The sequence below is a fragment of the Sceloporus occidentalis genome, unplaced genomic scaffold, assembly GCF_023333645.1.
Source record: "Sceloporus occidentalis isolate IW3139 unplaced genomic scaffold, rSceOcc1.0.p SCAF_1, whole genome shotgun sequence".
Lineage (NCBI taxonomy): Eukaryota > Metazoa > Chordata > Lepidosauria > Squamata > Phrynosomatidae > Sceloporus > Sceloporus occidentalis.
This window is the reverse complement of record NW_028316981.1, coordinates 270,714,398-270,739,775: the sequence shown is the minus strand read 5'-3', so window position 1 is coordinate 270,739,775 and position 25,378 is coordinate 270,714,398. Positions and strand designations below refer to the sequence as shown.

Below are 25,378 nucleotides of genomic sequence, written 5' to 3'. Positions count from 1 at the left end.
GTTAATATGAAAGGAATGTTGGAATGGAAATTGTTTTCAACTGATATATGCCTACCTTTAAATAAATTTTATTTTCAGGTTCTAAAAGACATGACATGACAGTCTAGACAGTAATGTGTTTGAACAGCTCTTCTTAGTAGTGGTGAGTTTAGCTCTCAAAGGAGATGGCTATTGCACTAACCCACTGATGATGGAAGTTGCCAAACCTGAACCAGGGAGTTGATATCCATCCCGACTGAGAATTTATCTCGCTTCCAGCTTGGCTTCTGAGTGGTTAGAGATCCTGCACCTGGTGTGACTGACAAAGTATCAAGTTCTTCTAGCTGAGAAGTTATTGGACTGTCATAGGACTTCAAGTGGACGATGGTATGAGGCTAAGCAATTGGATCCTTTTGCATATTCCACATACAACCTATTTTAGTACTTTCTTCATTTAATCTGTCTGGCCTCCAGACATCCTCATTGAAAATCCAGCTAGGAGCAATTTCAGCTTTTGTGAAGGTAAACTATTTTTTGCCCATTCTCTGGTTGTCTAGTTTATTAGGGTTATGGCAGTAGAAGCCTCCAATTTGAAAATCTTGACATGTATTGATCAGGATTCCAGTTTTGCTCCATTATTCAGTAAATGAAATCTCATTCTCTGGATGACATAGAGGAGCAAGCCACTTAACAGTTGAGTGAAACTTGCGCAAACTTACACGACAGGAATATCTCATTCCAAAGAATCATTTAATTGTTACGATTATTGTTACCTGTATTCACGTCCTTGCTGCTTAGATTTGGTTTTCACCTTTACACAATTGATAGAAGTTTCAAAAATGGAGATTGGGCAGAAGAGGAAAAAGTCATAAGAAGAACACGGGAATGATGTTACTTTAGTTCCATCAATGGAGAAGAGAGTTAAAACTAACACTGGAGACACTGTGAAAGAAAAGGTAGCACTGACTGCCCCTCGGCAGATTGTGATTGGAGAACTGGTGTAATGTTGACTACCCTCCCCCACAGATCACAGCCAGAAATATAAAAATAAATGGAAAAAAAGCAGATAATTGCAAAACTGCATGTGTCTGAGGTTTCCAGTATTGAAATCCTAAGAAAAATATTTTTTGCTGCAAACAAAGCGTCTCTGGCAGTTCGTTAGAAACACCTCTGAAACAGTTAAAGTTGTAGAAGTGATAGGTAGGAGACCAAACAGAGTATCCACAATCACATATAAAAGTTAAGAAAGCCAGAAACTCAAAGGTGAGAAGATAACTGACTTGCCTGTAAGGAATGTGACTGGAACTCATGAAAAAACCACAGCAGAGTCTCCACATGTCTGTTTGGGCCACCGTGTTGGAAACTTGCATTCTTAAGTGGGGCAGATCCAAGCAGCCCAGTATTGTTAAGCAACAGGCAAAAAGTGGAGAACAACAAGGCTTGATTGACAGGTGAGTTGAAGACAAGAAGACAGACAAAAAATTGATTCAGAACAGCAATAAAGCAAAGGGATAACTTTCATATCTTAGAAAATAATGATATAGGGACAGAGGCAATGAATACTCGAGCAAACATGCAGTTCATCAGTACGGAGAGATTTAAATATTAAATAGTTAATTGAAGAGTCTGTTAACAGGGAGTTAGGTAGAATGTTTAATAGAAATTTGGCATTACCTTTGGAAGGGTATACATACAAATACAATTTGGTGAATTGATATAATCAAATGGTCATGATGAATTTATTACAAAAATATGATTTAAATTAAATGAATTTATTGCCTAATGTTAATCAGCAATTAATTAATTTAAATAGTTCAGGAAAGGAATCAAGTTCAGCATATGGCAATAAAGGTAGTAGACAGAGGAAAAGGTGAGTCAAAGAGGATACGGTGAAATGCATGTGGGTAGGAAGTGTATGAAGAAAATATGCAAGAGAGTGCTGACAGTTCTGATTTGGAGGCTCAATCTTATCTGCCAGAAGTAGTAGAAAGGGAAGATTTATCTAAAGAGCAAATTCTTCAGAAAGTAAGGAGGAAAAGGAAATATTAAATAGGTTATTTGATTTGAATAAATGCAAAGGAATGTTAAGAGTGTTAGGATGAACATTGTGACAAGGATATGAGAATTAATGATACTAAGGCAGCTTCTGTTATGAAGAAGCCAACTCCACCAAGCATGGAGTTTCCATTGCCAGAAATATTTAAGGAATTAATAGATTTAGTGTGGAAGTCTCTGTTAAATACAAGGATGCTTTTAGGTTAAAATCAGAACTTGTACAACAAGAATGATATGGCATATTTAAAAGTCCGATTGGTTGATAGTCCAATTTCTGCTTTGATTTCTCATGTGATAGGTCTTTGTGAAGGTGATACTGCTCTTAAATATATCAATGAGCCTAGAACCAAAATCTCCATGTAAGTGAGCTGAGGAAGCATCTGTGTTGCCAATCTGCTCATCAATCTGTATTTACTAGAACAGCAGTCTGTAGACTCAGAGGTTTTTGAGTCATTTTTAGAGCAGTGGAAAGAATTTAAAGGGCTCTTAAATTTATTACAGATTCTAGGCATGATTCCATAGTGTATGCAGCCAGAAATATAACTGTGGCCAAGGTGACAAGGAGATCACTCTGACTGTGGCTCTGGAAGCTGATCAGAAACCTAGAATACATCTTGCTTATATAGTGGGCCCTTAGTAGGCACTGGGGTTTGTTTCCAAGACCTTCCATGGATATCAAAATCTGTGGATACTCAAGTCCCATTAAATAGAATGGCACAGTAAGATTGTGTGCCTTGTATACAATTGCAAAATCATGGTTTATTTTTTATAATTTATGTATTTGTAAACTACAGTGCACCCACCCCATACACAGGCTTGCCATCCATGGCTTTAAGCTTACAAGGACGGTGAACCCTGGATGTCCGTGTGCGAGCATTGAAACAAACGGGACTTACGCTCCTGTGGTTTTTGCCATACGCAGGGGGCCTGGAACGGATCCACTGCATATATGAAGGGCCCACTATATTTTCAAACTCGATGCTTAAATCTGTGGCCTTTTAGAGGATAACTTCTTTTTAGAGAAAAGGCATTAGAGAAGGGTTTAGTAGAGAATAGGGGGGGAAAGCAGCAAATGCCCTCTTTGCAGAAAAGAAAAACTTCTTTCAATTAGATAAAACGTTTGCTAGACAGAATGATTTTCAATTTAAACGGTCACAGTAGAATAGATCTGACTATGGGCAAAGATGATAAAAATTTTCAGCAAGCAAAAAAGGGTACAAACCAAACGGTAGGGGAGGTTGTAGACAATATTGACAAAAAAGATATTCCAGTAGGGAGAAGACTTATTTTAGGGGGAAATGTGGCCAAAAAAACAGACAACTGAGTGTGCCAAAGTTATTTCATAGCAATAGTCAGAAAATCAAAAAGCAAATATATTCCATAACTGGTACTAAGGAATTCAGTGAAGGAGATAGTAGCCAAGGAGATTCAGCATCCTCTGCAAATTGGGACAACAGAACAATCAGAGATTCATAGGGTTCTATTCACAGTATCAAAAAGCAATGCTGTTTACAGACTAGTTTTGGACCTCAAGTGCCAGTATTTAAATGGCTTCAAGTTTTATCTGAGATTCAAAATGGCAACTCTACAGACCATCAAGGAGAATGGTCAACAATTGGTTAATATCAATAGATTTAAAGGAAACTCATTTGCATATCACTTTTACCCCAGTTTGCAGAAGATATTTGAGATTTCAGTTTCAGAACTCCCATTGTCAATTCAAGGCCATTCTATTCAGCCTTGCCTCCAGCATCCAGGGTGTTTACCAACATTTTGATAGTATTGGTGGCTCACCTCAGACAGACTGGGGTAGAACTGTATCCTTATTTAAACTATATTTATTTTGAGGTGGGGCACAGGCTAAAGGCAAAGAAGGATTTCAATCTGACAGTGGAAATATTACAGGAATAGGAATGTCTGGTCAATTTTAAGAGTCATCTAGAGCCTTCCACAATATTGACTCATTTGGGGGCAAAAATAGGCACAAGAACAGGTTGAATATTCCTTTCTCAGGAAAGGGAAAAGGTGATGAGAAAAAATAAGATTCATATTAACCAGGAGGCCAGTGGATTAATGCACTCAGCAAGAACAATCGGCCTTTTGATAATTGACAGTGTAATTAGTACCATGGGCAAGACCACATACAAGGACTTTGCAGAGAATGTTGCGATCCCATCAATTGGGAATAATGAACATGAGTCATTGCCTACAGCACTTACCTCCTACTGATGTGAAAAAGGACTTATAGTAGTAGATGCAGAAACATAACTTGGAAAAGGGGGTAAATTTTAGAGCAAGAAAGTATTGTGATCATGACAAATGCAAGCCTCCCTGGATTGGGGAGCATATTGCAAAGGGCAGAGTGTCCAAGGAAATGGATTGGCTTGGACCTGGTCCACAGCATACATTTTCTGCATCAAAAAGCAGGATGGCTGGCTTTATTGGCATTCAGGAGACTAATATAGAACCAAACTATTACAACATACAATATGATAATTCGATCTTACATTTCAAAATAGATAAGTTCATGGTCAGTCTTGCTTTGCAGGGAAGCAGACAAGTTATTAACTTTGGCAGAGAAAAGGACTTTATCCCAGCTATTTATCTGAAAGGAGCATGAAATGTTAAAGACAATTACATGAGTTTACAAAATCCAGAACGGAGAGTGGTTGTTAACTCATGAGGTGTTTGTGTATCTAAACAATTAAGTATGCCCATTTCAAGGGGACTTGTTTGCTTCTGGGGTGAATTTCAGATTAAAGAGGTGTTTTCAATCAAAGGAAGCAGAAGTTCAGAACAGCACAATGCACTGTCAGTTGCATGGCCAACAAGAAGGCTTTATGTCTTCCTATTTGGGAATTCAAAGAGTATTGCCTAAAATTCACCAAGAAAGGGTCACAGTGTTTCTGCTGGCACTTTATTGGTCAAGGTGACTGTGGTTTCCATTGTTGGTACGGTTGTCCACAGTAGAATGGTGCCGTCTTCCAGACAGGACAGATTTGTTGAACCACAGTCCAATTTGGCATCACAGTCTGGCCTGGTTGAAGTTGACCATTGAAAGGAGACATTTGAGAAGATTGTTATGCAGACTCCATGGTCAAAAAATGTTAGCTTCCAGAAAGTCTTCCACTCAGAGAATTTATAACATGACTTGCAAGGTATTATGAAAATGATGTCAATCTAGATATTGATGATGTGAAGGTATGTGACATTTAAAAAATTTTGGGAGATGTTATTGATAAGACCAAACACCTTGAAAAGACAAGGAGCAGCCTTAGCAACAGTGTTTAAGCCAGAGGAAGAATGCTTATCACATCATGACATTAAGAAATTTTTAAGAGAAGCAACAAAACACACTGCAGAAATAATCTAGTTCGAGACTGCTTGAACTGCCCTGGCTCAGTGCTAGGGAATTTTGCAAACCTTAGTTCTTTGTCGTGGTTTCTGTGAATCAAACAAACAGAATTTCCTGCGCCTGCACGAAGACATTTGAAACCTATAATTGTTAGAGAAGAATTTTTGGTGGTAGCTCTGCCCACCCTATATATACCCCTAGCTTTCCCACTCTTTTCCCCCAGTTCCTTTTTGTTCTGTGAGACATTTAACCTTATCTGTCAGATAGCTTCAGTGCCATAATAAACTATAGTTCCCAGGATTCCCTAGTATTGAGCCAGGATAGTTAAAATGGTCTCAAACTGGAGTTGGCAGCATTGTCAGTTCATCCAACTTTATGAACATTATCTTTAGATTCTACTTCTCCCCCCCCCCCCCCCGAAGTGCACATTAAATAGAGGTATACATCAATCTGTTTACTTGAACATTTTTTAGATCCATCACATTCACTAGAAAAGAAGTGGCACATGTTGAATGTAATGAGGGCAATGAGGATTTATGTGAAGAAAACAAAAGGCATTAGAAAGTCATGTTTCTTTTAATCCTAAAATACTGGAAAATAAGATTTCCAAATTGATAATTGCATTATATAGTGGACCCTTGTTATATGCTGGGATTTGGTTCCAAGATCCCTTGTGTATAACAAAATCTGTGGATGCTCAAGTTCCATTAAATACAGTGACATAGCAAAATGGTGTCCCTTGTAAAAAATGGAAAATCAAGGTTTGATATTTTAAATTTATACTTTTTTGGAACATTTTCAAACCATGGATGCTTGAATCCGTGTATAAGAAGGGCCAACTGTAGTTAAAAGTGTGCATTTTTCTTTGTAATGATCTGGCAGATGTTTCAAAACCTCAGAATGTTTGACCTCATTCTACAAGGTCAATGGCTACCAGTAAAGCATATGGTGTGTCAACATCTCTCGGAAGATGTCTATAATGGAGTGGGTTGGAACGCCTTCTCCCCTTCCTTCCTTGCCTTACTGAGACAAGGCCTTGGCTGGCGCAGCCATTTTCCTGACCGGTTTGGCCTTGCACAAAGAAGCCCGGCTGAAGTAAGAATCTTTTTCAGCTGGCGCAGCCTTGCCCTGGTTGGTACGGCCTTGCTCCGGTTGTTGCAACTTTCTCCGGCCGGCACAGCTGTTTTCCCAGCCGGCACAGTCTTGCTTCTGCCAAGGCAAGGCCACTCTGGCAGGAAGAAGGCCACACCGGCTGAGGCAAAGCCTTCCTTAGGCCAATGTGGCCTTGCTCCTTGTGGGTGTGTTGGCCTACAGCCGGCCAGTGTAGCTTTCTTCTGGCCACCTTGGCCTTGCTTCAGCAGGAGCAAGGCCGCACTGGTCGAGGCAAGGCCTTCCTAAGGCCGTTGCCGCATTGCTCCTTGCAGCCGCATTGGTCTTCTACCAACCAGCTTGACTTTGCTTTGGCAGGAGCAAGGCCACACTGGCCAGGAAAACAGCTGTGCTGACTGGAGGAAGGCTGCGCCTACCGGAGCAAGGCCACACAGGCCTAAGGAAGGCTTTGTATCAGCTGGAGCGGCTTTCTTCCAATCAGAGTGGTATTCTTCTGGCTGGTGCAGCCATCTTCCTGGCCAGCGGAGCCTTGCTGCTGCCGAGGCAAGGCCAAGCTAGCCAAACAAAGGCCGTGCCGGCCGGAGAAAACCCACACTGGCTGAGGCAAGACCTTCTTCCAGCCGGCACGGCCTTCTCCTGACTGGTGTGGCCTTGCTCTGGTCAGTGCAGCCTTCCTCTGGCCAGTGCGGCCATTTTCCCCGCCGGCATGGCCGTGCTCCAACAAAGGCAAGGCTGAGCCAGCCGGAGAAACATTATGTTAGTCTAGGCCAGGCTGTGCTGACCAAGGCTTTGCCTCAGTAAGGTAAGGGAGGGAAGGGGAGGGGAGGGAGGACTCGTATTTGTAAATACTCAAGTTCCCATTGTCCCCAGTGGTGGTGCACCATTGGGGACAATGGGACTTGAATAACCGCAAAATTTCGAATTCGTTGGGGTCCCCGGAATGGATCCCCTGCGAATTCGGAGGGATGACTGTAGTTCAGCCTATGCCATTTTTGGTCAGACAGTGCTGCAGTCAGTATTATATTTTTTTTAGTTAAGGCAGCCATGCACCCCTAGTGAAGAAAAAAGCTTTGGTTCATCCCAGCTGTAAAGCGATTGCTCCTCCATGCCATGCAGAGAATGAGAGATTGTTACTTACCATGAATTCTTTGATGGCTTGGAGGAACAACCTACACTCACTCACATTGTGGCTGCATTAGGATAAGTTTTTTGCAGGGGGAATGGAGATTCATAAGAATTGTAATATTTTGGTTACAAAAATTAAGTTTTACGGTGTAGGACATGTAAGAGATTAGGTAGGGTACAGCAGGTTTTGGAAGAAAACTGACATGAAGCCAGAAGGAGACAACAGTCATAATGATTGAAGAATTCTTTGTACTGTGATTTTTCTGCCACACGAGCTGATGTGAGGAGTTTCACTCAACTCTAAAGTAGATTACTCTTCTGAGCCATCCAAGAATGAATTGTTACGGTAAGTAACCAAATATCTAATTTCCTTATGATTAGATTTATGTGACTCAATTTAGTCAGAAGAGGAGTAGGTATTATTTTAAGGAAAAAATTCTCTGGTGGTGTATACATTTTAGGTATGCTCGTTCTTTAAATGAATTTGAGAGCTTTCTTGTTGGTCATTATGAAAATGACAATTCAAACCTATTTTTCCTGCCATTAATGGTATCACCATAGCTTAGATATTAAATCTAAAAACATTGACTCAGTTCCACAGGCTTCTGCTTATGCAGAAAGAGGAAGTAAAGAGAAGCTTTATCACACTTTGCAATAGATTTTGGCCATTTCAGGAATTTTCATCTCGTTGCTGCTGTTGCTAATAGTTTATAGTTAGATAAGTTAGATAACTGGTTTTTGGTGATCAGCATGATAAAACTAACTGACAGAATGATGATGATGATGATGATGATGATTAAAATAACTTTATAAGTATGCCATTTCAAGAAAGATAGTCTATGATTAGCTGTATGATTAGTTGATGTAACCAGTTCTTGGCAAAAAGCTAGCTGAGAAGGATAAGTTGCACGACAACAAAGTCTTGTGGTTCTTTTGTGGGGTTTTCGGGCTATGTGACCATGTTCTAGAAGAGTTTTCTTCCTGACATTTCGCCAGCATCTGTGGCTGGCTGAAGATGCTAGTCACAGATGCTGGTGAAACGTCAGGAAGAAAACTCTTCTAGAACATGGCCACATAGCCCGAAAACCCCACAAAAAACTGGATGCTGGCCCTGAAAGCCTTCAACTCCACATCTTGTAGTTCTGTTAGATTGCATCCTTGGATGTGGACATATAGGGCAATAAAGATGTCAGAAAGAGAAGCTCCAGATGTGAAAAAAATGATTTAATTGATTTTACATTATTCTGAATGTTTGTAGTGCAACTGTTTAGAATTACAAGTGTTAAGACATTTTTATGCAATATCTGAAATTTAAATTGCAGGCATACTGTAAAAGAATACAGTCGGCCCTTCTTATACATGGGTTTATTTATACATGGATTCAAGCATCCACGGTTTGAAAATGTTCAAAAATGTATACATTTCAAATATCAAACCTTGATTTTCCATTTTTTTATAAGGGATACCATTTTGCTATTTCATTATATTTAATGGGACTTGAGCATCCACGATTTTGTTATTCACAGGGGATCTTGGAACCAAACTCTTGTATAACAAGAGTTCACTGTATAATCTTCTTAATGATTCTGTTAATTCTGACATTTTAAGCAAATTAAATTTTTAACAGTTGTTAGGATATGAAGAGGGGGCTTTACGCTAGTGTTTTTGGAAAAATCATGTTGCATTGTTAACTATTTTTGGGAAATGTTGAAGTCATTAGATAGATATAGCAGTTGGTTACATCTGAAGTAATCCTTTAGATCCTAACCATAACATTTTATTTTATAGCATGTCACATTAAAAATCAGTTGTTCTGAACTTAGGGCTGAAACAGATGGCCCCAAAACACCACATTGGGGCCGCTGCGGCACTGCAACAACCCCACACCATGCCCCAATCTAACGTTTTTTGCTTCTTTTTGCATTGGAAAAAGGCGCCTTTGCTGCTGCTTCTGCAGTTTTTGTAGAGCTCCAGCAGCGCACATAAAAACTGATGCTGTGTGGGCAGCAGGGCAGCTTCACGGCATGTTCCTGATGTCTTAGGGATATGCATCTTGCGCATGCCACATCCCCAAGCCGCTGAGAAGACGCCTCATTTTGCCTGTCTGTTTTCCCACTTAGATTTCTTAATCAGTTCCCACGTGACTGAATTTGGTGTAATGTTTTCTTGCTGGTTTAGTTGTACCATTAAAGCTTTAAGTTCTGCTTCCAAATGACATCATTAATATACAGCATGTCAAACACTGGATGCGTTTATTAATGACTGAATTAAGCATTTCCCAATGTTTTTCATGGCTTTTCATTCATAGAGGGCTGCTTCCCTTTGTGGTCTAGTTGATTTGTGGGAAAGTCTTGAAATATTTTGTTGAACTACATTTTACCCACCCCCCCCAAAAAAAAAAATATGCTGGATATGGGACTGTGAGAACAACATTTTTTAGTTCCAATGAGTTTCTGTCACCTTAGCAAGCGGTTATGATATTGGCAGCCCGCACACTCCTAATCAAATACACAGGTATCATGTTGTAGTGCTAAACAGCTCTATATAAAACTCTATAAAACAGATTGCATGAGCCAGGGTATAAAAGTAGATGCTATATACAGTCACCCCTCTGTTTTCACAGACTTCAAGTCTGCATCCCTCACCCGTTCGTGGGCGGCAAATGTAGGGGGGACAAAATAGGGCGTGTGCCCACAGGCACACACCACCATTCAAGCCAGTGGGTCTTGAATATAGGCCAATTTCTGTTTTCGTGGGGGGGGGGGGAGGGGGTCAGGAAAGGATCCCCTACGAAAATGGAAGGATGACTGTACAGTGTAATATATATTGAGACTACAGTTTGGAATCATTACTCAGCAGTCATTTTTCAATAGTAATATATTACTATTGTTAATATTGCATTGTATATTACTACTTGTTAGTCAGGAATAACAAATAACATCATTTTATTAATGTGTTACTCTCAGCATGAATTTAACTTTCTAAAAATTGAAATGGACAAATTCTTGAAAGCCTCTAATTAGGCCCAAAGTAACATTTTTGAATTATACACATACACACACATACACTCAATGAATGTAAACATTGGTCTCATTAAAAGTCAGCTTGTTGGATTTCATTACTTTTTAAAAAATATCTTCTCCCCCAAGTAACTCAAAACAATTTATTTAACTTTCTATACATTATTTTCAAGATCTGTTTGATAGTTATATCCAAAAGGAATTGTATATGTTTGTTCTTGTGGATGGTGATAGGACAAAAACCCATTTTTATTTCACTAGTGTCTTGAAGTTTTAAAGAATTATAATTCTTTTGATTTTTATTTTTCTCTGTATATCAACGTTTCTGTAAGTCTTAAAGAGACATTCTTCTTTGTGTTTTCACTACATTTGTAACTGTCTACTTCAAATATTTTATAATCCTATTGCTCTTGTAAGGCTGAGTTTCCAGTTTTCTTTATAAAGTAACAGGAGATACAGATTAATCTCTTAGACGAGATGCTTGAGACCAGAAGTGTTTTGGATTTCAGAGTTTTTCAAAGTTTGCAATATTTGCATATACTTAAAGACACCTTGGAGAGGGGACTCAAGTCTAAACATGAAAATCATTTGTGTTTCATGTATACTTATACACATAATTTGAAGGTATTTTATGCACAATACTTTTTAATACTTTTGTGCATAAAACAAAGTTTGTGTACATTGAAAGCAATGCTGTCATTGTCTCAACCACCCATGTGGATAATTTTGTAATATTTTGCATTTCGGAATTCCAGAGGGGAAATTCAACCTGTTCAGGCAAAATGAACCTTTTAAAACTGATATCATGTAGCATTTCAAGGAAACAGTGGGTTATCAGCTACCAAAATTTTATTTATTCTTTTTAATAAATGGTACATGTAATTCATTTATTGAGAGGACAACTGTTGGGAAGCTGTTCTTGGGGACATGTTCAACTACATCAAATATTTTATGTAATTTTTGTAAGTAAGCCCACAAAATTTAGTTAGTTAGAATTACTTGGTTACTGGGGAAGAAGAGGAATGACAGCCATCCTTGGGTAGCTAGAGATGCCCGCACTGTTCTTTTCCCTTGCATATTTTCCCCCTTAACCTGGAACATGGATCAGCACAAAATGTCTGTAGTTACCATTGTAATTTTCCACAAAATAATTTAACTCTGGACCATTTTGTGAAATTAAAATTATGGCACCCAGCCACCACCCTAGCTTTACTGTCTTTAGAGACCATCTTCAAATATGGACCCAACCCTACAGGGAATTTCATCCCACCCCCACACACCCCAGCCCCAGCAGTCCATAACAATTACAAAATGAATAAATTTGTGGTATATGACTTCCATTGTACCAAGTTTGGAAGTGTACTGGAAACAAGCTTTTGAAAAAACCCTGATTTGCCATAATAATAATCTATATATTATTTTCACCTAGTATCTGGGTAACAAACTCGTGGAAATGTAACTTGAGCAATATATTTTAGCATACATGCTTTGTTGACCAAATTTTACTTTTTTGTTCAAAGTATTAAAGTGTGCTGTCTTGCCTATATGTTGTTACATGTTTAGGCCAATGTTGACAATGGACACACACACACACCAGAATTTTGTATATTCCCTGTGGTCACTAACTTTAATAAAAAATGTTGATCAATAAGACTGTGCTCAAATATAATGTGTGGAATGTTGGTGTTCATAAGTCTTCCAATTCTTTGTCATTAAAAATGCAATTTTCACCTGGCCCTATATGATAATTGGAATGTGGATTTTTCTGTAAATTGGCTCCACTGATAAAAGTACTTGAATTTAACATGATAACTTAGTGATTTCAAAATGTTGTCTGTATAATCTGTACTAAGGTCCTTCTTCATTTCACATTCCGATTTTTTGTAGAAATTACTTTCTGTTCTGTAATAACTTTGTCCCTAGTGGCAGAAAAGTTTGAAAAAATATTAATGAAAGTGTACTTTTTATGCTGACTGGTACAGTGGTAAAATTGGCCAAGATGCAGTATATTGAGTTCCACTGATAGAACTGCTTCTATCAATAGAGCCAGAGGTAGGATGCGGTGATCACCCTCTCCTGTATACCATTAAAACATGCACCCGAGGGCTGAGAAACACTTTGCAGCAGTTTTTCAGATGGTTGCAGAAGCAGAGAAAAAAGTACCATCATATTTTGGTTGACTGCTGCCATAATGCTGAAATACTCCATTTTTTCTTTGCTTGAAAATACAGAAAATTGGTGTCATTCTTATACTTTAAAAATTCTCATATGAACTGAGCAATAATGTTTTGGAACCAGACCTAGTCATATTTAACAGCAGATATGTCCCCCCAATGGGACATAAGTTAATGATGCCTAACAAGTCACATTAATCTTGGTGGGTCTGATCCAGCTATGTCTAAATCTGGTTCCAACCCTTTTCTAAATTGTCTTATATGCAACAGACATGTTTAAGCCTGTTCAAAGCATGTTTGTCTGCCTGTTAGGATTTACATCTATAGTCCTCATTACTGATTTTGCTTGGATTTGTGTGTCTCTTGGTATGGATGTCACTGAATGAAGACAAATACATTGGTCAGAATTAGGTTTTACTTTTTGTTGTTGTTATATCTCTGCCATAAAGTCAGCATTAATAGAAGCACGTTACATTGGTTTTATTTTAATTAAATGTGTTTCTAAACAAATATGTCAATGACTGAATAGTTCATATTCAGTTTTGTATATTCAAAAGGTCAGTTTATTCATAGATCTCTGTTTTTTATTAACAGTATTGCTGACATTATTGAGCACTATAGAAAAGAACAAATTGTTGAAGGCTACTATCTTAAAGATCCTGTTCCAATGCAGGTAAGTCATTACATGCTACCTAATTTTACCAAGAAATCACTTGCCATTGATTGATTCATGATTGTAGAGAATAGAGTGGCTGGGTTCAGACACCATGACTACAACCCCAGAATTGAAGTGAATTCTGCTTTGTCAAGAGCAAGCTAGTATGTTGGTATGTACTGTCTGTTTGCTCCTGCTTGGAGCAGAAGTGTCTAAACAAAATATAGACCTTTTTGCATTGGCCTGTTACAGACAGGCCAAAATAAAGCTGCTTCGAGTCACTTTGGAGGCATGGTATTTCAATGATGCATGCGTCCTAAGAGTCCAAAAGCCACACCAAAGCTGCACTCCAGTCCTTAGGACTGGAGCATGGCTTTGGTGTGGCTTTTGGACTCTTAGGGCACATGCATCATTGAAATACCATACCTCCAAAGTGACTCGAAGCAGCTTTATTTTGGCCTGTCTGTAACAGGCCATTGTTTGATGTGTGAACCAGGCAGGCTTTCTAGTTTGTCTCTTCCACAGCAAGTAAAAAGAAATAATTCAGGGTTGGTTCTAGGATTAATTTTGTTGCTTACCAGCAGGAAAAAACAAAACAAAACTGGAGAGCTCACTCCCTGAACCAGAATCTATGATTTGTTCAGCTTTTTTCAGCTGCAGCTGGGAGCAATCAGGCAGCATGATCAGTGGACACAGAAACCTATTGGAAGCTCTCTACATTGAACTGAATAATCCAACTAGAGATGCTGAAAATTGCAAACCTTTTCTTAAACACTATCTAAAAATACAGAGACAGAGCAATAGGGAGGAGATGTTCATCTGACACTGCTGTGACAGCATTATCACTACTTAGGTGAATCTTGTCAGGTATCTCAGATTACCACCTGCCTAATATTTGATGTTATGAAATTCATAGAAATGCCTCAGAATCTGGACAATTGGATGTGAGAGCAAGTGACATTTGGTTCAGATCTCAAGATTTCCATTCTGCTTTTAATGTAAATGAGGGAGTGGTGTGTGGGAGTGGATTATTAAAAAAATCTTTTTAAAGTAAACAACATGTATGCTATGTTCTATTGTAAAGATGCATGTGTATTAACTTATTCAAAATCTGAGTTGTGTTCCATTTTGAAGTTTTACCAGTAGCTCTGAGCTGGGATCATTGTACCTATTATTTATTTACTTATTTTGTTATAAAACATAGAACTATCATGAGCTGTAGGAAACTAAGTGCATTTTAATGAACTTAAAATACTGTTTAGAGTGTAGAATTCATGTCCATTTCAAATGGATAAACTACTGCCTGTTTTGTTTTGTTTTTCCCAGCATCAAGGACAAGTACTTAATGACACAGTAGATGGAAAAGAAATCTACAATACAATTCGTCGTAAAACAAAGGATGCATTCTATAAAAATATTGTTAAAAAAGGTTATCTCCTGAAAAAAAGTAAGAACATTGCACAACATTTTATCCTAGGGATATCTATGAATCTTTGGGCCCATACAGGCAGGTCAAAATAAAGCTGCTTCGGGTCACTTTGGAGGTGTGCTGTTTCAATGCTGCATGTGTCCTAAGAGGCCGAAAGCCACGCTAAAGCCACAGTTCAGTCCTAAGGACTGTAGCACCGCTTTGGTGCAACTTCTGGCCTCTTAGGATGCATGCATCATTGAAACAGCATACCTCCAAAGTGACCCGAAGCAGCTTTATTTTGGCCTGTCTGTATGGGCCCTTTGTTGCCTTAAATAGCTTCTGCTACCCTTAATCCCGTTGGGCAAGAACAATAACAATGAGCAAGTCTGCTAATCCTGTGTTTGTGCTCTCTTATTTGCACATGCACACTTCTTATATGCATACTTAGACATCATGTCAGTGTTCTTCAGCTGTCCATCTCTGTGTTCTGGTTATTAAAACTTAAAACCTGAATCCTTACTTAAAGCCAGAACTGTAACATCTCAAAAAGTTCCATAAGGTGTAGAGAACACACACACACACACCAAAAACAAAACTGGGGGGAAGTCTCTTGATGGCTGATCAAAATTTGGATATATAGCCAATTTGTTTGGTCAAAACTAAATAAAATCTAGAAGTCCTATCGAATTCTAAGAAATCAGCCAGCTTGGTCAATTTTTCATCAACTCTTTTTATTTGTTTTATAGGTAAAGGAAAGCGATGGAAGAACTTATACTTCATTTTAGAAGGGAATGATGCTCAACTTATTTATTTTGAAAGTGAAAAACGAGCCACTAAACCCAAAGGATTGATAGATCTTAGTGTGTGTTCTGTGTATGGTGTTCATGATAGTTTGTTTGGCAGGTAAGACCATAATTACGGTTTCATGTATCATATGATAGGCATTCTCAAATATTCAAAGGGCTTTCATACAGATGATGGAACAGATTTGTTTTCTGGTACTAACTGTCCATTACAAGAAGTGGATTTTTAAAAACTTTTTGATATTATGAATAGATTGACATTGAAAAGACTTCCATAGAAAGTGTTCAATTTAGATAGAGGCTGGGTGGCCACCTATTGGGGATACTGCGGCAGTGGACTATTGCAGAAGCATGGGATTTAACAAGGTGGTGACCTTTGAAATCCCTTTCAACTCCATGGGAAAGAAAAGGAGTGTGGAGAAAAAGAAAGGGAACAGAAGGAAAGTGAAAGATAAACTTGGAGTAACTAATCCTTGGAGAAGTTAGCACATGCTGATCCAGAATGGAAGAAGGGTGAGACTATCAAGAAAGGAAAAAGACTAGGAGGAAGAGAGTTAAAATAGGACTGCAGTGACAATGTGATGGATTTTAAATGTTGCTATGCAAGGCTAGGTACTTCTACTAGATAATGCTGGATGTCAGCACCCATCCTCCTCCTTCATAGGCCATGTTGGCTGTGACTAATAGAAGTTAAAAATGTGACAGCCTCTGGAAGGCCACAAATTGTCCAGTCCTCCCCGAGGACATGTAAGTTGGTATGAATAATGCATGCAGTAACGAAATCAATATATCAAGTCTCGAAGAATGTGAAATAATGCATTCTTGATCAAATATTTTGCATAATTCCTGATATCCTTTACAGACCATGCACACCAACTGAATGTGCAATATCCAAAAACCCTAATCAGTTGCATGCATATATTTTTTAAATATTTTCTTTTGGTAGCTGTACACGATGTCTGTTAATATTTATTCTGAATTCATCTCAGTAACTATAACATATATACCCATGTATAAGTTGAAAAGAAATTGACATAAAATTGATCCATGATCCAATTTACACATTGGGTCAGTGAGGTACCTCTGTCCATCATAGTGCTGCTGCTTGCTTTTTCTAATTCCTGCTTTAAAAAATGTGGTGGTGGCGGCATCTCCTTGCCACAGCAGAGAGTGCAGATGAGGTTGGTGTTTCCATTAGTGTAGGCTCTCCCGTCTAGACAGACTAAGCTCTCACTATAGTCTTTCCTGGGAGAACCTTTAAAAGCACCGATTTCCTCCACTCTCCCAACTGTGGCAACAGCTCTTTGGCATTTCCTCCCATGACAGAGATTGCTGAGGGGGTAGGTGCTTCTTTCAGGCTGCCCATCCCAAGAGAACATTTAAAAAGCACCTCCTCTACTCTCTTCCACAGCCTTTTGCAATGCCTGGGCAGAAAAATGGCTGTGGTGGCAGCTCTTTGGTGCTTCCCTGCAGTGTCAGACAGAGGTCACTTCTCTGCTGAATTTTTCTGTCCATAATAGATACTTTAAAATAGAAAAAAAATAATTCTTGCCCCTTTAGCATTATTCCAGTTAAAGGTTATTGAACATGCAAAGGGTCCAATAATTGTGTAGCTGTAAGAGAATTAGGCATCAAATGAAATACTTGTAAGAGACTGGAGAAAACAAGAGGAACACTACAAAAATGCCAAAGTAAAAGAAAATAATGCATCGCAAACCTCTGTCTCTTAATGAAAAGGATCTGAATGCCTGGATCACAGAATGCAGACCAAGTGCCCTCATCATGACTTGATCTAGCATTTGGATAAGGGTGCTTCAGATGGCAAAAGAATAGACAGTATTTCACAGTTCAAAGCATTGACTGGTTGTATTTGGTTCATGAACTGCTATGGATTGTGCTTTTCCAGTGAACTAATATCTCACAGAAACTGCCTAAATAGTAAAATAAAAAGATCAATTCCTTTGATAGATTTATTATAAAGCAGAAACAAAATCTTGATGTTGATATTGCTAACATTAGTAATATGGACAAAACTTCAATGACTTTTGACATGCTGGGTAATCGAACTGTAGCAAGAGTTGGTGAAAAGAACATACTTGTGAAAATGACCAGTCATGAAAAGACAGATTTCACAGTTGTCCTATCTTGTCTGATCAATGAGACAAAGCTGCACTCACTGATAACATTCAAAAGGGAAACATATCAAAAATGTTTTAAAATTCCACCAGGTGTAACTGTTGGTATTCACACTAAAGGCTGGCTGGATGAGGAGGGCACTAAATAGTGGCTGTACAATGTGTAGGGTATGCAACCGGGCAGTGCTATTGGCATGGGATATGTTCTGTGCACATGTTACTTAGGATGTCAAAGATGAAGCAAAGAAAAAGGTGACGGTTAGCAGCGATTCTAGATGGCCTAACATTGATGCTCCAGTCATTGGATGTTTGTCTCAACAAGCCTTTCAAGGAGTGACTGCACAAGATGTGTGGCAACAATGTGTTCTGGTTAAGCAAAGTTAAGAAAAGGACAAAACCCAGACATTGACTTGGTAGTGAAATGGGTAAATGATGTTTGGGTTTTAGTTCCACCAGAAATGATGAAGAAATCATTCTTAAAATGTGGCATTAGAGTGCTGCAGATGACACGGAAATGATGCCATCTTCAAAGACAGATATAAATTAGCATTGGATAATGATTTAGTGCATTTTATAGCACAGATGATGTCCATGCCAATGATGTCACCAAAGAACAGTTCTGCCCTTTAGTTATCGTAGTAATGAGGAATCGGCTCTGAAGAATTTCAGTAAGGCTTTTGTGTATATTTGTCAGCTTTTCTGGGTTAAAATCAGGCAAAGTTATCCCATGAACATTCATAGTTGTAGTCCTGTTTGTCCTTTGTTACATGCCCCTAAGTTTTACCGTCAACTTAACATGAGTATATATGGTATAAAAATCTTATTTAAAGGATACATATACATACATATAGCTGTACAGATATTTTAGTAATCAGCTGATAACATTAAATTCATTGGGAAACACTATGTTTAAAATGAACACCTTCACTTAAAATTACTTGGAGAACACAAGAAAGCCTAATTGTATGTACCATATACAGTCATTCCTCTGTATTCACAGGGGTTAGGGGCGAAGGACCCTCATGAATTTGAAAATGTCACGAATAACCTCTCCCCCCAGTTTCAGAGCAACAGGGAGGGACTGCACTTGCCTCTCTTCCCTCCTCCGATCCCTCAGACAGCTTGCCTGAGCTCTCTGAGGCATCCTAAAGAGGCTGGGGAACTCTCACACACTCTTCTCACCCCTCCTCCTCACCCCAGGCAAGCTCTCTGAGGCATTGAGGAAGGGAGAGAGAAGTGTGTGTAACATTCCTCTGCCTCCCAATGCTTCAGAGAGCTTGCCTCAGTTGTCTGAAGCATCAGAAGGAAGGTGGGGGACTCACTCTCCCTTCCTCTGGCCGCTGCTGCCCTGGAAATCCTTGGTAGAAGCCTCCCCCAAGCCTGTCCAAGGCAGCAGGGGCTCAGGGGAAGGGAGTCCTCTCTTCCTCAGGACTCTGTTGGCCCTGGAACGCCTTGGGAGAAAGAAAAAGAAAGTGTTTGCCTGTATTTCCTCTGTCGCCCTGTAGCTGGCTCAGCTGGGCTAGATACAGGGTAGCAGGGAGGGGATGGAGAGGAGAGGGTGTGCTTGGCAAAAGTGGGATAAAAATAAAAAATTATTATAAAAAAGAATATGTACATATTGAGGCCTTGACCTCACAAATGATCAAAACCGTGAGTGCCAAAGCCGTGAATACACAGGGACGACTGTATATTAGAATATAAGTCAGCATGGTGTATAAGTTGGGTTTTGGAGCCAAAATTAAGGATTTTGATTCCCTGAGGAGAAGTTGAAGGTATCCCTTCCTCCTCCTCTGCAGTAGGGCTGTCCCTTCGGAGGGCATACAGAGGACAGCCCGCCTGAGGAAGGGAGGGAAGCAAACATTTCCTTCCCAAGCCCTTCCTCAACACAGCTCTCCCTCAGAGGACAACTGGGCTGCGGAAGATGCTCGAGGGGCAAGCCTTATTACCATATTGCCTCATGTATACGCTGACCCAGGTTTTTTGGCTCACTTTTGGGGCATAAATTTCTCGACATATAGTTCAGTATATACAACATGTTTAGTTGGAAATCTTGTTGAGTTCAGTAACTTTGCAGAGTAGAGTATTATGGCTGAATGTACAAAAATTTGAAAGAGCACTGCAAGTCATAATACTAACAGGAATTTGCTATTCTATTGATAATATTCTATTCTTGTTTGTTTTTTCCTCCAACTAGGCCAAACTGTTTTCAGATAGTAGTTCAGCACTTTAGTGAAGAGCATTACATCTTTTACTTTGCAGGAGAAACTCCGGAACAAGCACAGGTGCGTTTTGTTTTTGCTTTGCAGTTAATTTTGTTAAGATACCAACATATATTAAGTCATTCTCAATAATATGATAGCTTACCTTTTATGTACTGCAGTAAAATTCTCTATGCATATATATTATTCACTGAATATATTTGTGAATTCAAGCACACTCTGACAGTGTAGCACATGCCCGATTATGTTAGCCTGTAAAGGATCTTTTAACCTTGGCAGTAGTGCATATTGGACAGATCAGAATCAATAACCCATATATGCACAGAGCAATCTAAGAAGGACATTATTCAACACAAAGAATCAAAATATATACATTGATTGCACTGAGGAATAGCAGATAGCTAGCTAATGCAGCACAGTTTCTTCAGAATGGGAAAATGGTTAGTCAAATGAGCATGCTTATCAGCTGAAGAAGGCTTTACGATCCTGGCTGTACTTGCAAGGCCTGAAGGGGCAGATTGATCAGACATCACCCTTTTTCAGGACTTGTCATCCATTTTAGCCTTCTGTCTAGGAGGAATTTCAAAATGTCCTACATTTTGAGCATGACTAAGAAGCAGGAATTTATGTTAGTATTTTTAGCTTTTATTTTGCAATGTCCTACATTTTTCTTGGATGCCCTACATTTTGAGGGTGTCTTGGCCTCCTTTGTGGTTAGGACATCTGGCTACCCTGTGCAGGGGCTATATGACTCTAGATTTGGATTGCAGGAGGTGACCAGGTTTGAAGTCAAGGAATCTAAGGTTCAGGGATTGCTTAGAGCAGCCTACACAACATATGGTCTATGGGCTGCTTGTGACCAGCCAAAAGATTTCCAGTGGCCTGCAAGAATGTGGAATGACTTCTAGTGCAATGGCATTGTAGCTGGCTGCTAACAGCCAGCCATTCTATCTGGTAAGGCTCCTCTGCAGCCCATCTTTCTCCTGAGAATAGGGTCAGGAGGAGGAGGAGGAGTATGGGTGGATGTTCGCCCCTGAAGGTTCCACTCAGCCTTCTCCTGCAGAGATGGCCAAACAGAAGGGCATAAAAATAAATAATAATAATAATAAATTGATAATTAATTTTAATTTTGTACCCTACCTGTGGCCAAGTTGTGCAGGTCTAGCTTAGAGGAAAGGGAGATTTGAGAAGGCGGAAGGGTCTGTCCCTATGCCACACACAAGCACACTAGGTAAAGAGAGGGTAAATGGGAGCTGTCAATGATCAAACAAAATATTCCCTGAGAATTAGATTTAGAGCAGTGATGGGCAACCTTTTCAGCGTGTTGTGTCAAAATTCGGCAAAAAATCGAGCATAACTCGCATGGTGTGTCACTTCGACAAAAAAACATAATTTACAAATGTAGGACACATTTTTTGAAAAATGGAGGACACGCCAAAAAATAATGATTTTTTTAAAAATGTTAATATAAATGCATGTTTCTTAGACATGGTCAAAATGGAGGACACTTTGTTATTTAATAACAAAAATAAAACAAAATAACCAAGGCTGGGTTGAATATATTTTAAAATAAAATAAAATAAAATACCAAGGCTGGGTTGTATATATTTAAAAATAAAATAAAATAAAATAAAATAAAATAAAATAAAAAACCAAGGCTGGGTTGTATATATTTAAAAATGTTTTAAAAAAAACTTTTCCCTCCCCCTGCCCCAGAGGCCTATCCTCCTCCTTTGCCTCCTCCTCTTCCTCTTACTCCTTTGCTGCCGCCACCTCCTCCTCCTTTGCCTCCTCCTCCAAGGCTCCTGACACTGGCCAATGGCAGACTGGGGCTGGAAACTAGGCCAGCCCCTGCTCATCTGCCATTGGCCAGAAGGCTTAGGAGGCGAGCGCTGCCCCTTAAGCCCCGTGCGCAAGCGTGCAAAAGGGGCAAGCACGTGCTGCTGCCGGCTGTGGCCCAGGCAAGCGCTGCGGGCTGCGCAGCAGCTGTGCTGGGGGAGAGTGGGAGGAGGAGCGGTGGAGGCAGAGGGCGACGCAGCACGGCCATGGAGGAGGAGGAGGAGGTGAGTGGCCAGCCAGCCGCGTTAGTGGCCGTGGTAATGGCCACATGAGCGCGCCCGGCCCGGAGGCTGGGCCCAGGACAAAGGCCCCAATTGGGGGGAACCGGGCAGGGACGGGCAGGGGCCCCCCAAAAGCAGGTTTGTCCCAGGGGGCGCCGCGTGTCACCCCAAATGGCTACGCGTGTCAGCACTGACACGCGTGTCATAGGTTCGCCATCACTGATTTAGAGGATACAGAGATTAACCTTCCTGAGTCTCACTAGATTTCTTAGGAGGATTTGTGGAACACTGGAGCAGAGAACTTTCTAAGTTTCTTTGAGCTAGAATTCAAGATACTGCAATTCTGTGGCCAAATACCAAATGTTCAGCATGTATGTGAAAATGGCATTCTCTATTTGCCCAGTGAGCAAGAGAGTGTAATTGAAGGTGCTTTGATTCTATTCATGAGTACTGTTAATTTCATTTATTTAACATATTTTGTTGAAGAATTTTGCATTTTCTTTCCTCCTTTTTAGATAAATAGGGAATTCCTATATGCAAACTCTACCTCCCTCTTGAACTAATCAAGTGACTTAGGTCACTCCCCCTTTGGGACTAACAAACATTCTCTCTCAAGATTTCCAGCTGAACTGTTGGTCTTCCTCCTCTCTCAACTGTCTTTTGTGTAAAGAAGATGAGAAAATTTCTTTTTACCTGAACTATTCACTAGCTAGTTTAGGATATAGCTTTGATGTAAATATAGATTAAAGCCATTAGTAAACTTTTGGTTTTAAACTACAATCTACTTGTGTTATTTTTTTAGTCATTCTCAGTTCTTAGGGGATCACAGTTACACAAAAGCACATTTCTGCTACTCTAACAGGCTTGGCTTTGATATTTTGATATTTAAATATTTTAAGTAGGAAACTTAAATTACCCCACATTTTTAAATAACAGCAGATAAATGGGGAATTAAATCCATGAAGTAAAGGTATAACATACCAAAAATCAGATAAATAAAAGCACCTTGTAAAAGCAGTACACAAAGGATTCAGGTCTCAGATTAAGCAAAATTAGTAATAAAAAGAGAAAAAGAAAACAAAAAGAAGCTAGTTTCCCAGGGACATCTGGGCTTATAGCCATTGCAAGTTTCTAGAGTATCTAGCTTGGTGGCTTCTTCATACTATTTTGTTGTCTTGTAGCTTGACCAGCCATAGAATCCACTTCTCTTTCTGCTCATTCTGCAATCCAAAAGGTCCAGGCTGAGAAATCTCTGCTCTTCAGCGAGTTCACCTTAAATGAAATTACCCTAGGCATAGATTATGGTTTTAGCAAGAGATCTTTAAGACCAGGAGGTAAGAAGTTGTTTCTAGGACTCAGAACTCAAAGATGGAAGCAGTAAGCAAATCCCTCTTGAAGAATAAAATAATTTTTGCACTCTGGGATCTTTATGTGGCTTTTATAATCAGGGACTGGAGCTTAAACTTTCCTTCTTAAACTTGGATATTTCAAAATCTTACATTGTTTCAAGATCTTCCATCATTTTGCAGATGGGTAGGCAAGATATAAAATTATCAAAGGAATAACACAGGCTCCAATGATTGAGGGAAGAAAAATCATGACTATATTTGGACTAAAAGAGGCCAGTGTTGATACAGGATCTAAAGGGTTACATTTGCACTAGGGCTTTTGTATTCTTTCTTTCTGCTTCAATCAGGAAACCTCTGGATCAGTGTGTAGTGTGACACCAGAGACCTGTGAGAAGTAAGTGTGCTGGTGCTCACTGTCCAGTTGCTCGTTCTTGGCTCTTCTTCCCAGTGAAAGCAGCTAATGAACTTTCTATATAAGGCATTACTGTAATTCCTGGAGTTCTGTCTCCTCAAACAAGCCAGAATCCTAAATTATGGTTTGTTGCTGGGATGTGACTGAGATTTCTTCCCTTATTGAAGAAAATAAAGCATTGGAAAATGTATAAGCAATGAAATTTCTTATATAAGTATATTACTGGGAGGATTGCCATTTTTGCAGTTATGCTTGCTGATTACAAAGGGAAAAAATTACATGACAGTATAGTTAATGTGAGAAAAAAAAACCTTGGCTGCTGAGTGTACCAGTTTAGCTTGGTATGCATTTTTAGGTTTGTACTGTCTGCTGATTTGTATTAATGTTTTTTTTTCTCAGTCTTGTGGTTACGGTCCAAATATATTTTAAAATATGCTTTCCTTGTCAAGTATTCTAAAGCATCTTAGTGTATTTTGGATGGCTTTGATATGGTCTGTTGACTAATCCAAATAAAGCAGAGCTGATGATGATAACTCATGCCTGATTAAAGGCAATCCAGAACCTACACTTTTGACATCAAGATAAAACATGTATAGATGAGCTGTGGTTTATTTATCATTTGTCACTTGCAGGAGGAGCCAAGTGGCAATGATTGGTGACATATCCCAGACTAAATACAGAGCTGTGCTGATTAACTGACATGCATTATGCTGAGAATGATGCTACATTGTTTAATGACAAACTACACTCATCAGAATATTAGAAAATCTTACTCAGAATTCTGAGTCAGAAGTATCCAAAAGATGGATGCAGGGCTGGAGAAGAGATGGAGGAAATAAGAAAACATGATCTATCAAAACAAACTATATCCATTTGGAGTCTGTTAAATCAGCCTTACCTTACTTCATGCCCTCCAAATAGTTTGGGCTATAATGCTGTTTTTTTTTATCTTTGACCATATTCATTAGGCTGATGGGAGTTGAAGACTAAGACACTGGTGGGCTGGGTAGTGGAAAGCTCTGTTAAATTAGTAGATTCTTTACTTAAAAATGCAGTTTAGGCTGCAGTCCTGTACAGTCCAATCCCCGTATCGATGAGATTGATAGCTGTGGTTTCATTTACTCGCATCCAAGGGAGAAAAATCTCTCTAGCCGTCTGGAGGTCCTCCACCATGACTCTGTGGTCAACTTCCAGCAGAAATATAACATGCACCATTATCCTCCATTCTTGCTATCTCTGTTACAGTCTGAGAACATATCTCCCATAGATATAGGAGTAGGACTGTACTTACTTAACTGGAAGTTAGTATCATTGAGCTCAGCAAGGCTTTCTTCTAAGTATATACTAAATAATATTGCACTGAAAATATACCAGTGAAAAAAAATCTGTTTTCTAGGATTGGATGAAAGCTTTGCAGACATTTTGCAATTTAAGAAAAACTAGTCCAGGAACATCTAATAAACGTCTACGTCAGGTAAAGTATTCTTGTTAAAATTGTGAGTAGCCCTCTGTTGAA

The 25,378-nt window shown here is 39.3% G+C and overlaps 1 protein-coding gene across 3 annotated transcripts in view; it reads left to right on the top strand.

Moving 5' to 3' along the window:
• Positions 1–25,378, top strand: part of RASA1 (RAS p21 protein activator 1) — an 84,841-nt gene that overhangs the window by 36,860 nt on the left and 22,603 nt on the right. For all 3 annotated transcript variants that reach the window (XM_089493578.1, XM_089493586.1, XM_089493580.1), the window contains 5 exons: positions 13,413–13,491; positions 14,800–14,920; positions 15,631–15,787; positions 20,017–20,104; positions 25,259–25,336. In XM_089493578.1, the coding sequence (XP_089349704.1) occupies positions 13,413–13,491; positions 14,800–14,920; positions 15,631–15,787; positions 20,017–20,104; positions 25,259–25,336 (523 nt within the window). The remainder of the gene's footprint in view (positions 1–13,412; positions 13,492–14,799; positions 14,921–15,630; positions 15,788–20,016; positions 20,105–25,258; positions 25,337–25,378) is intronic.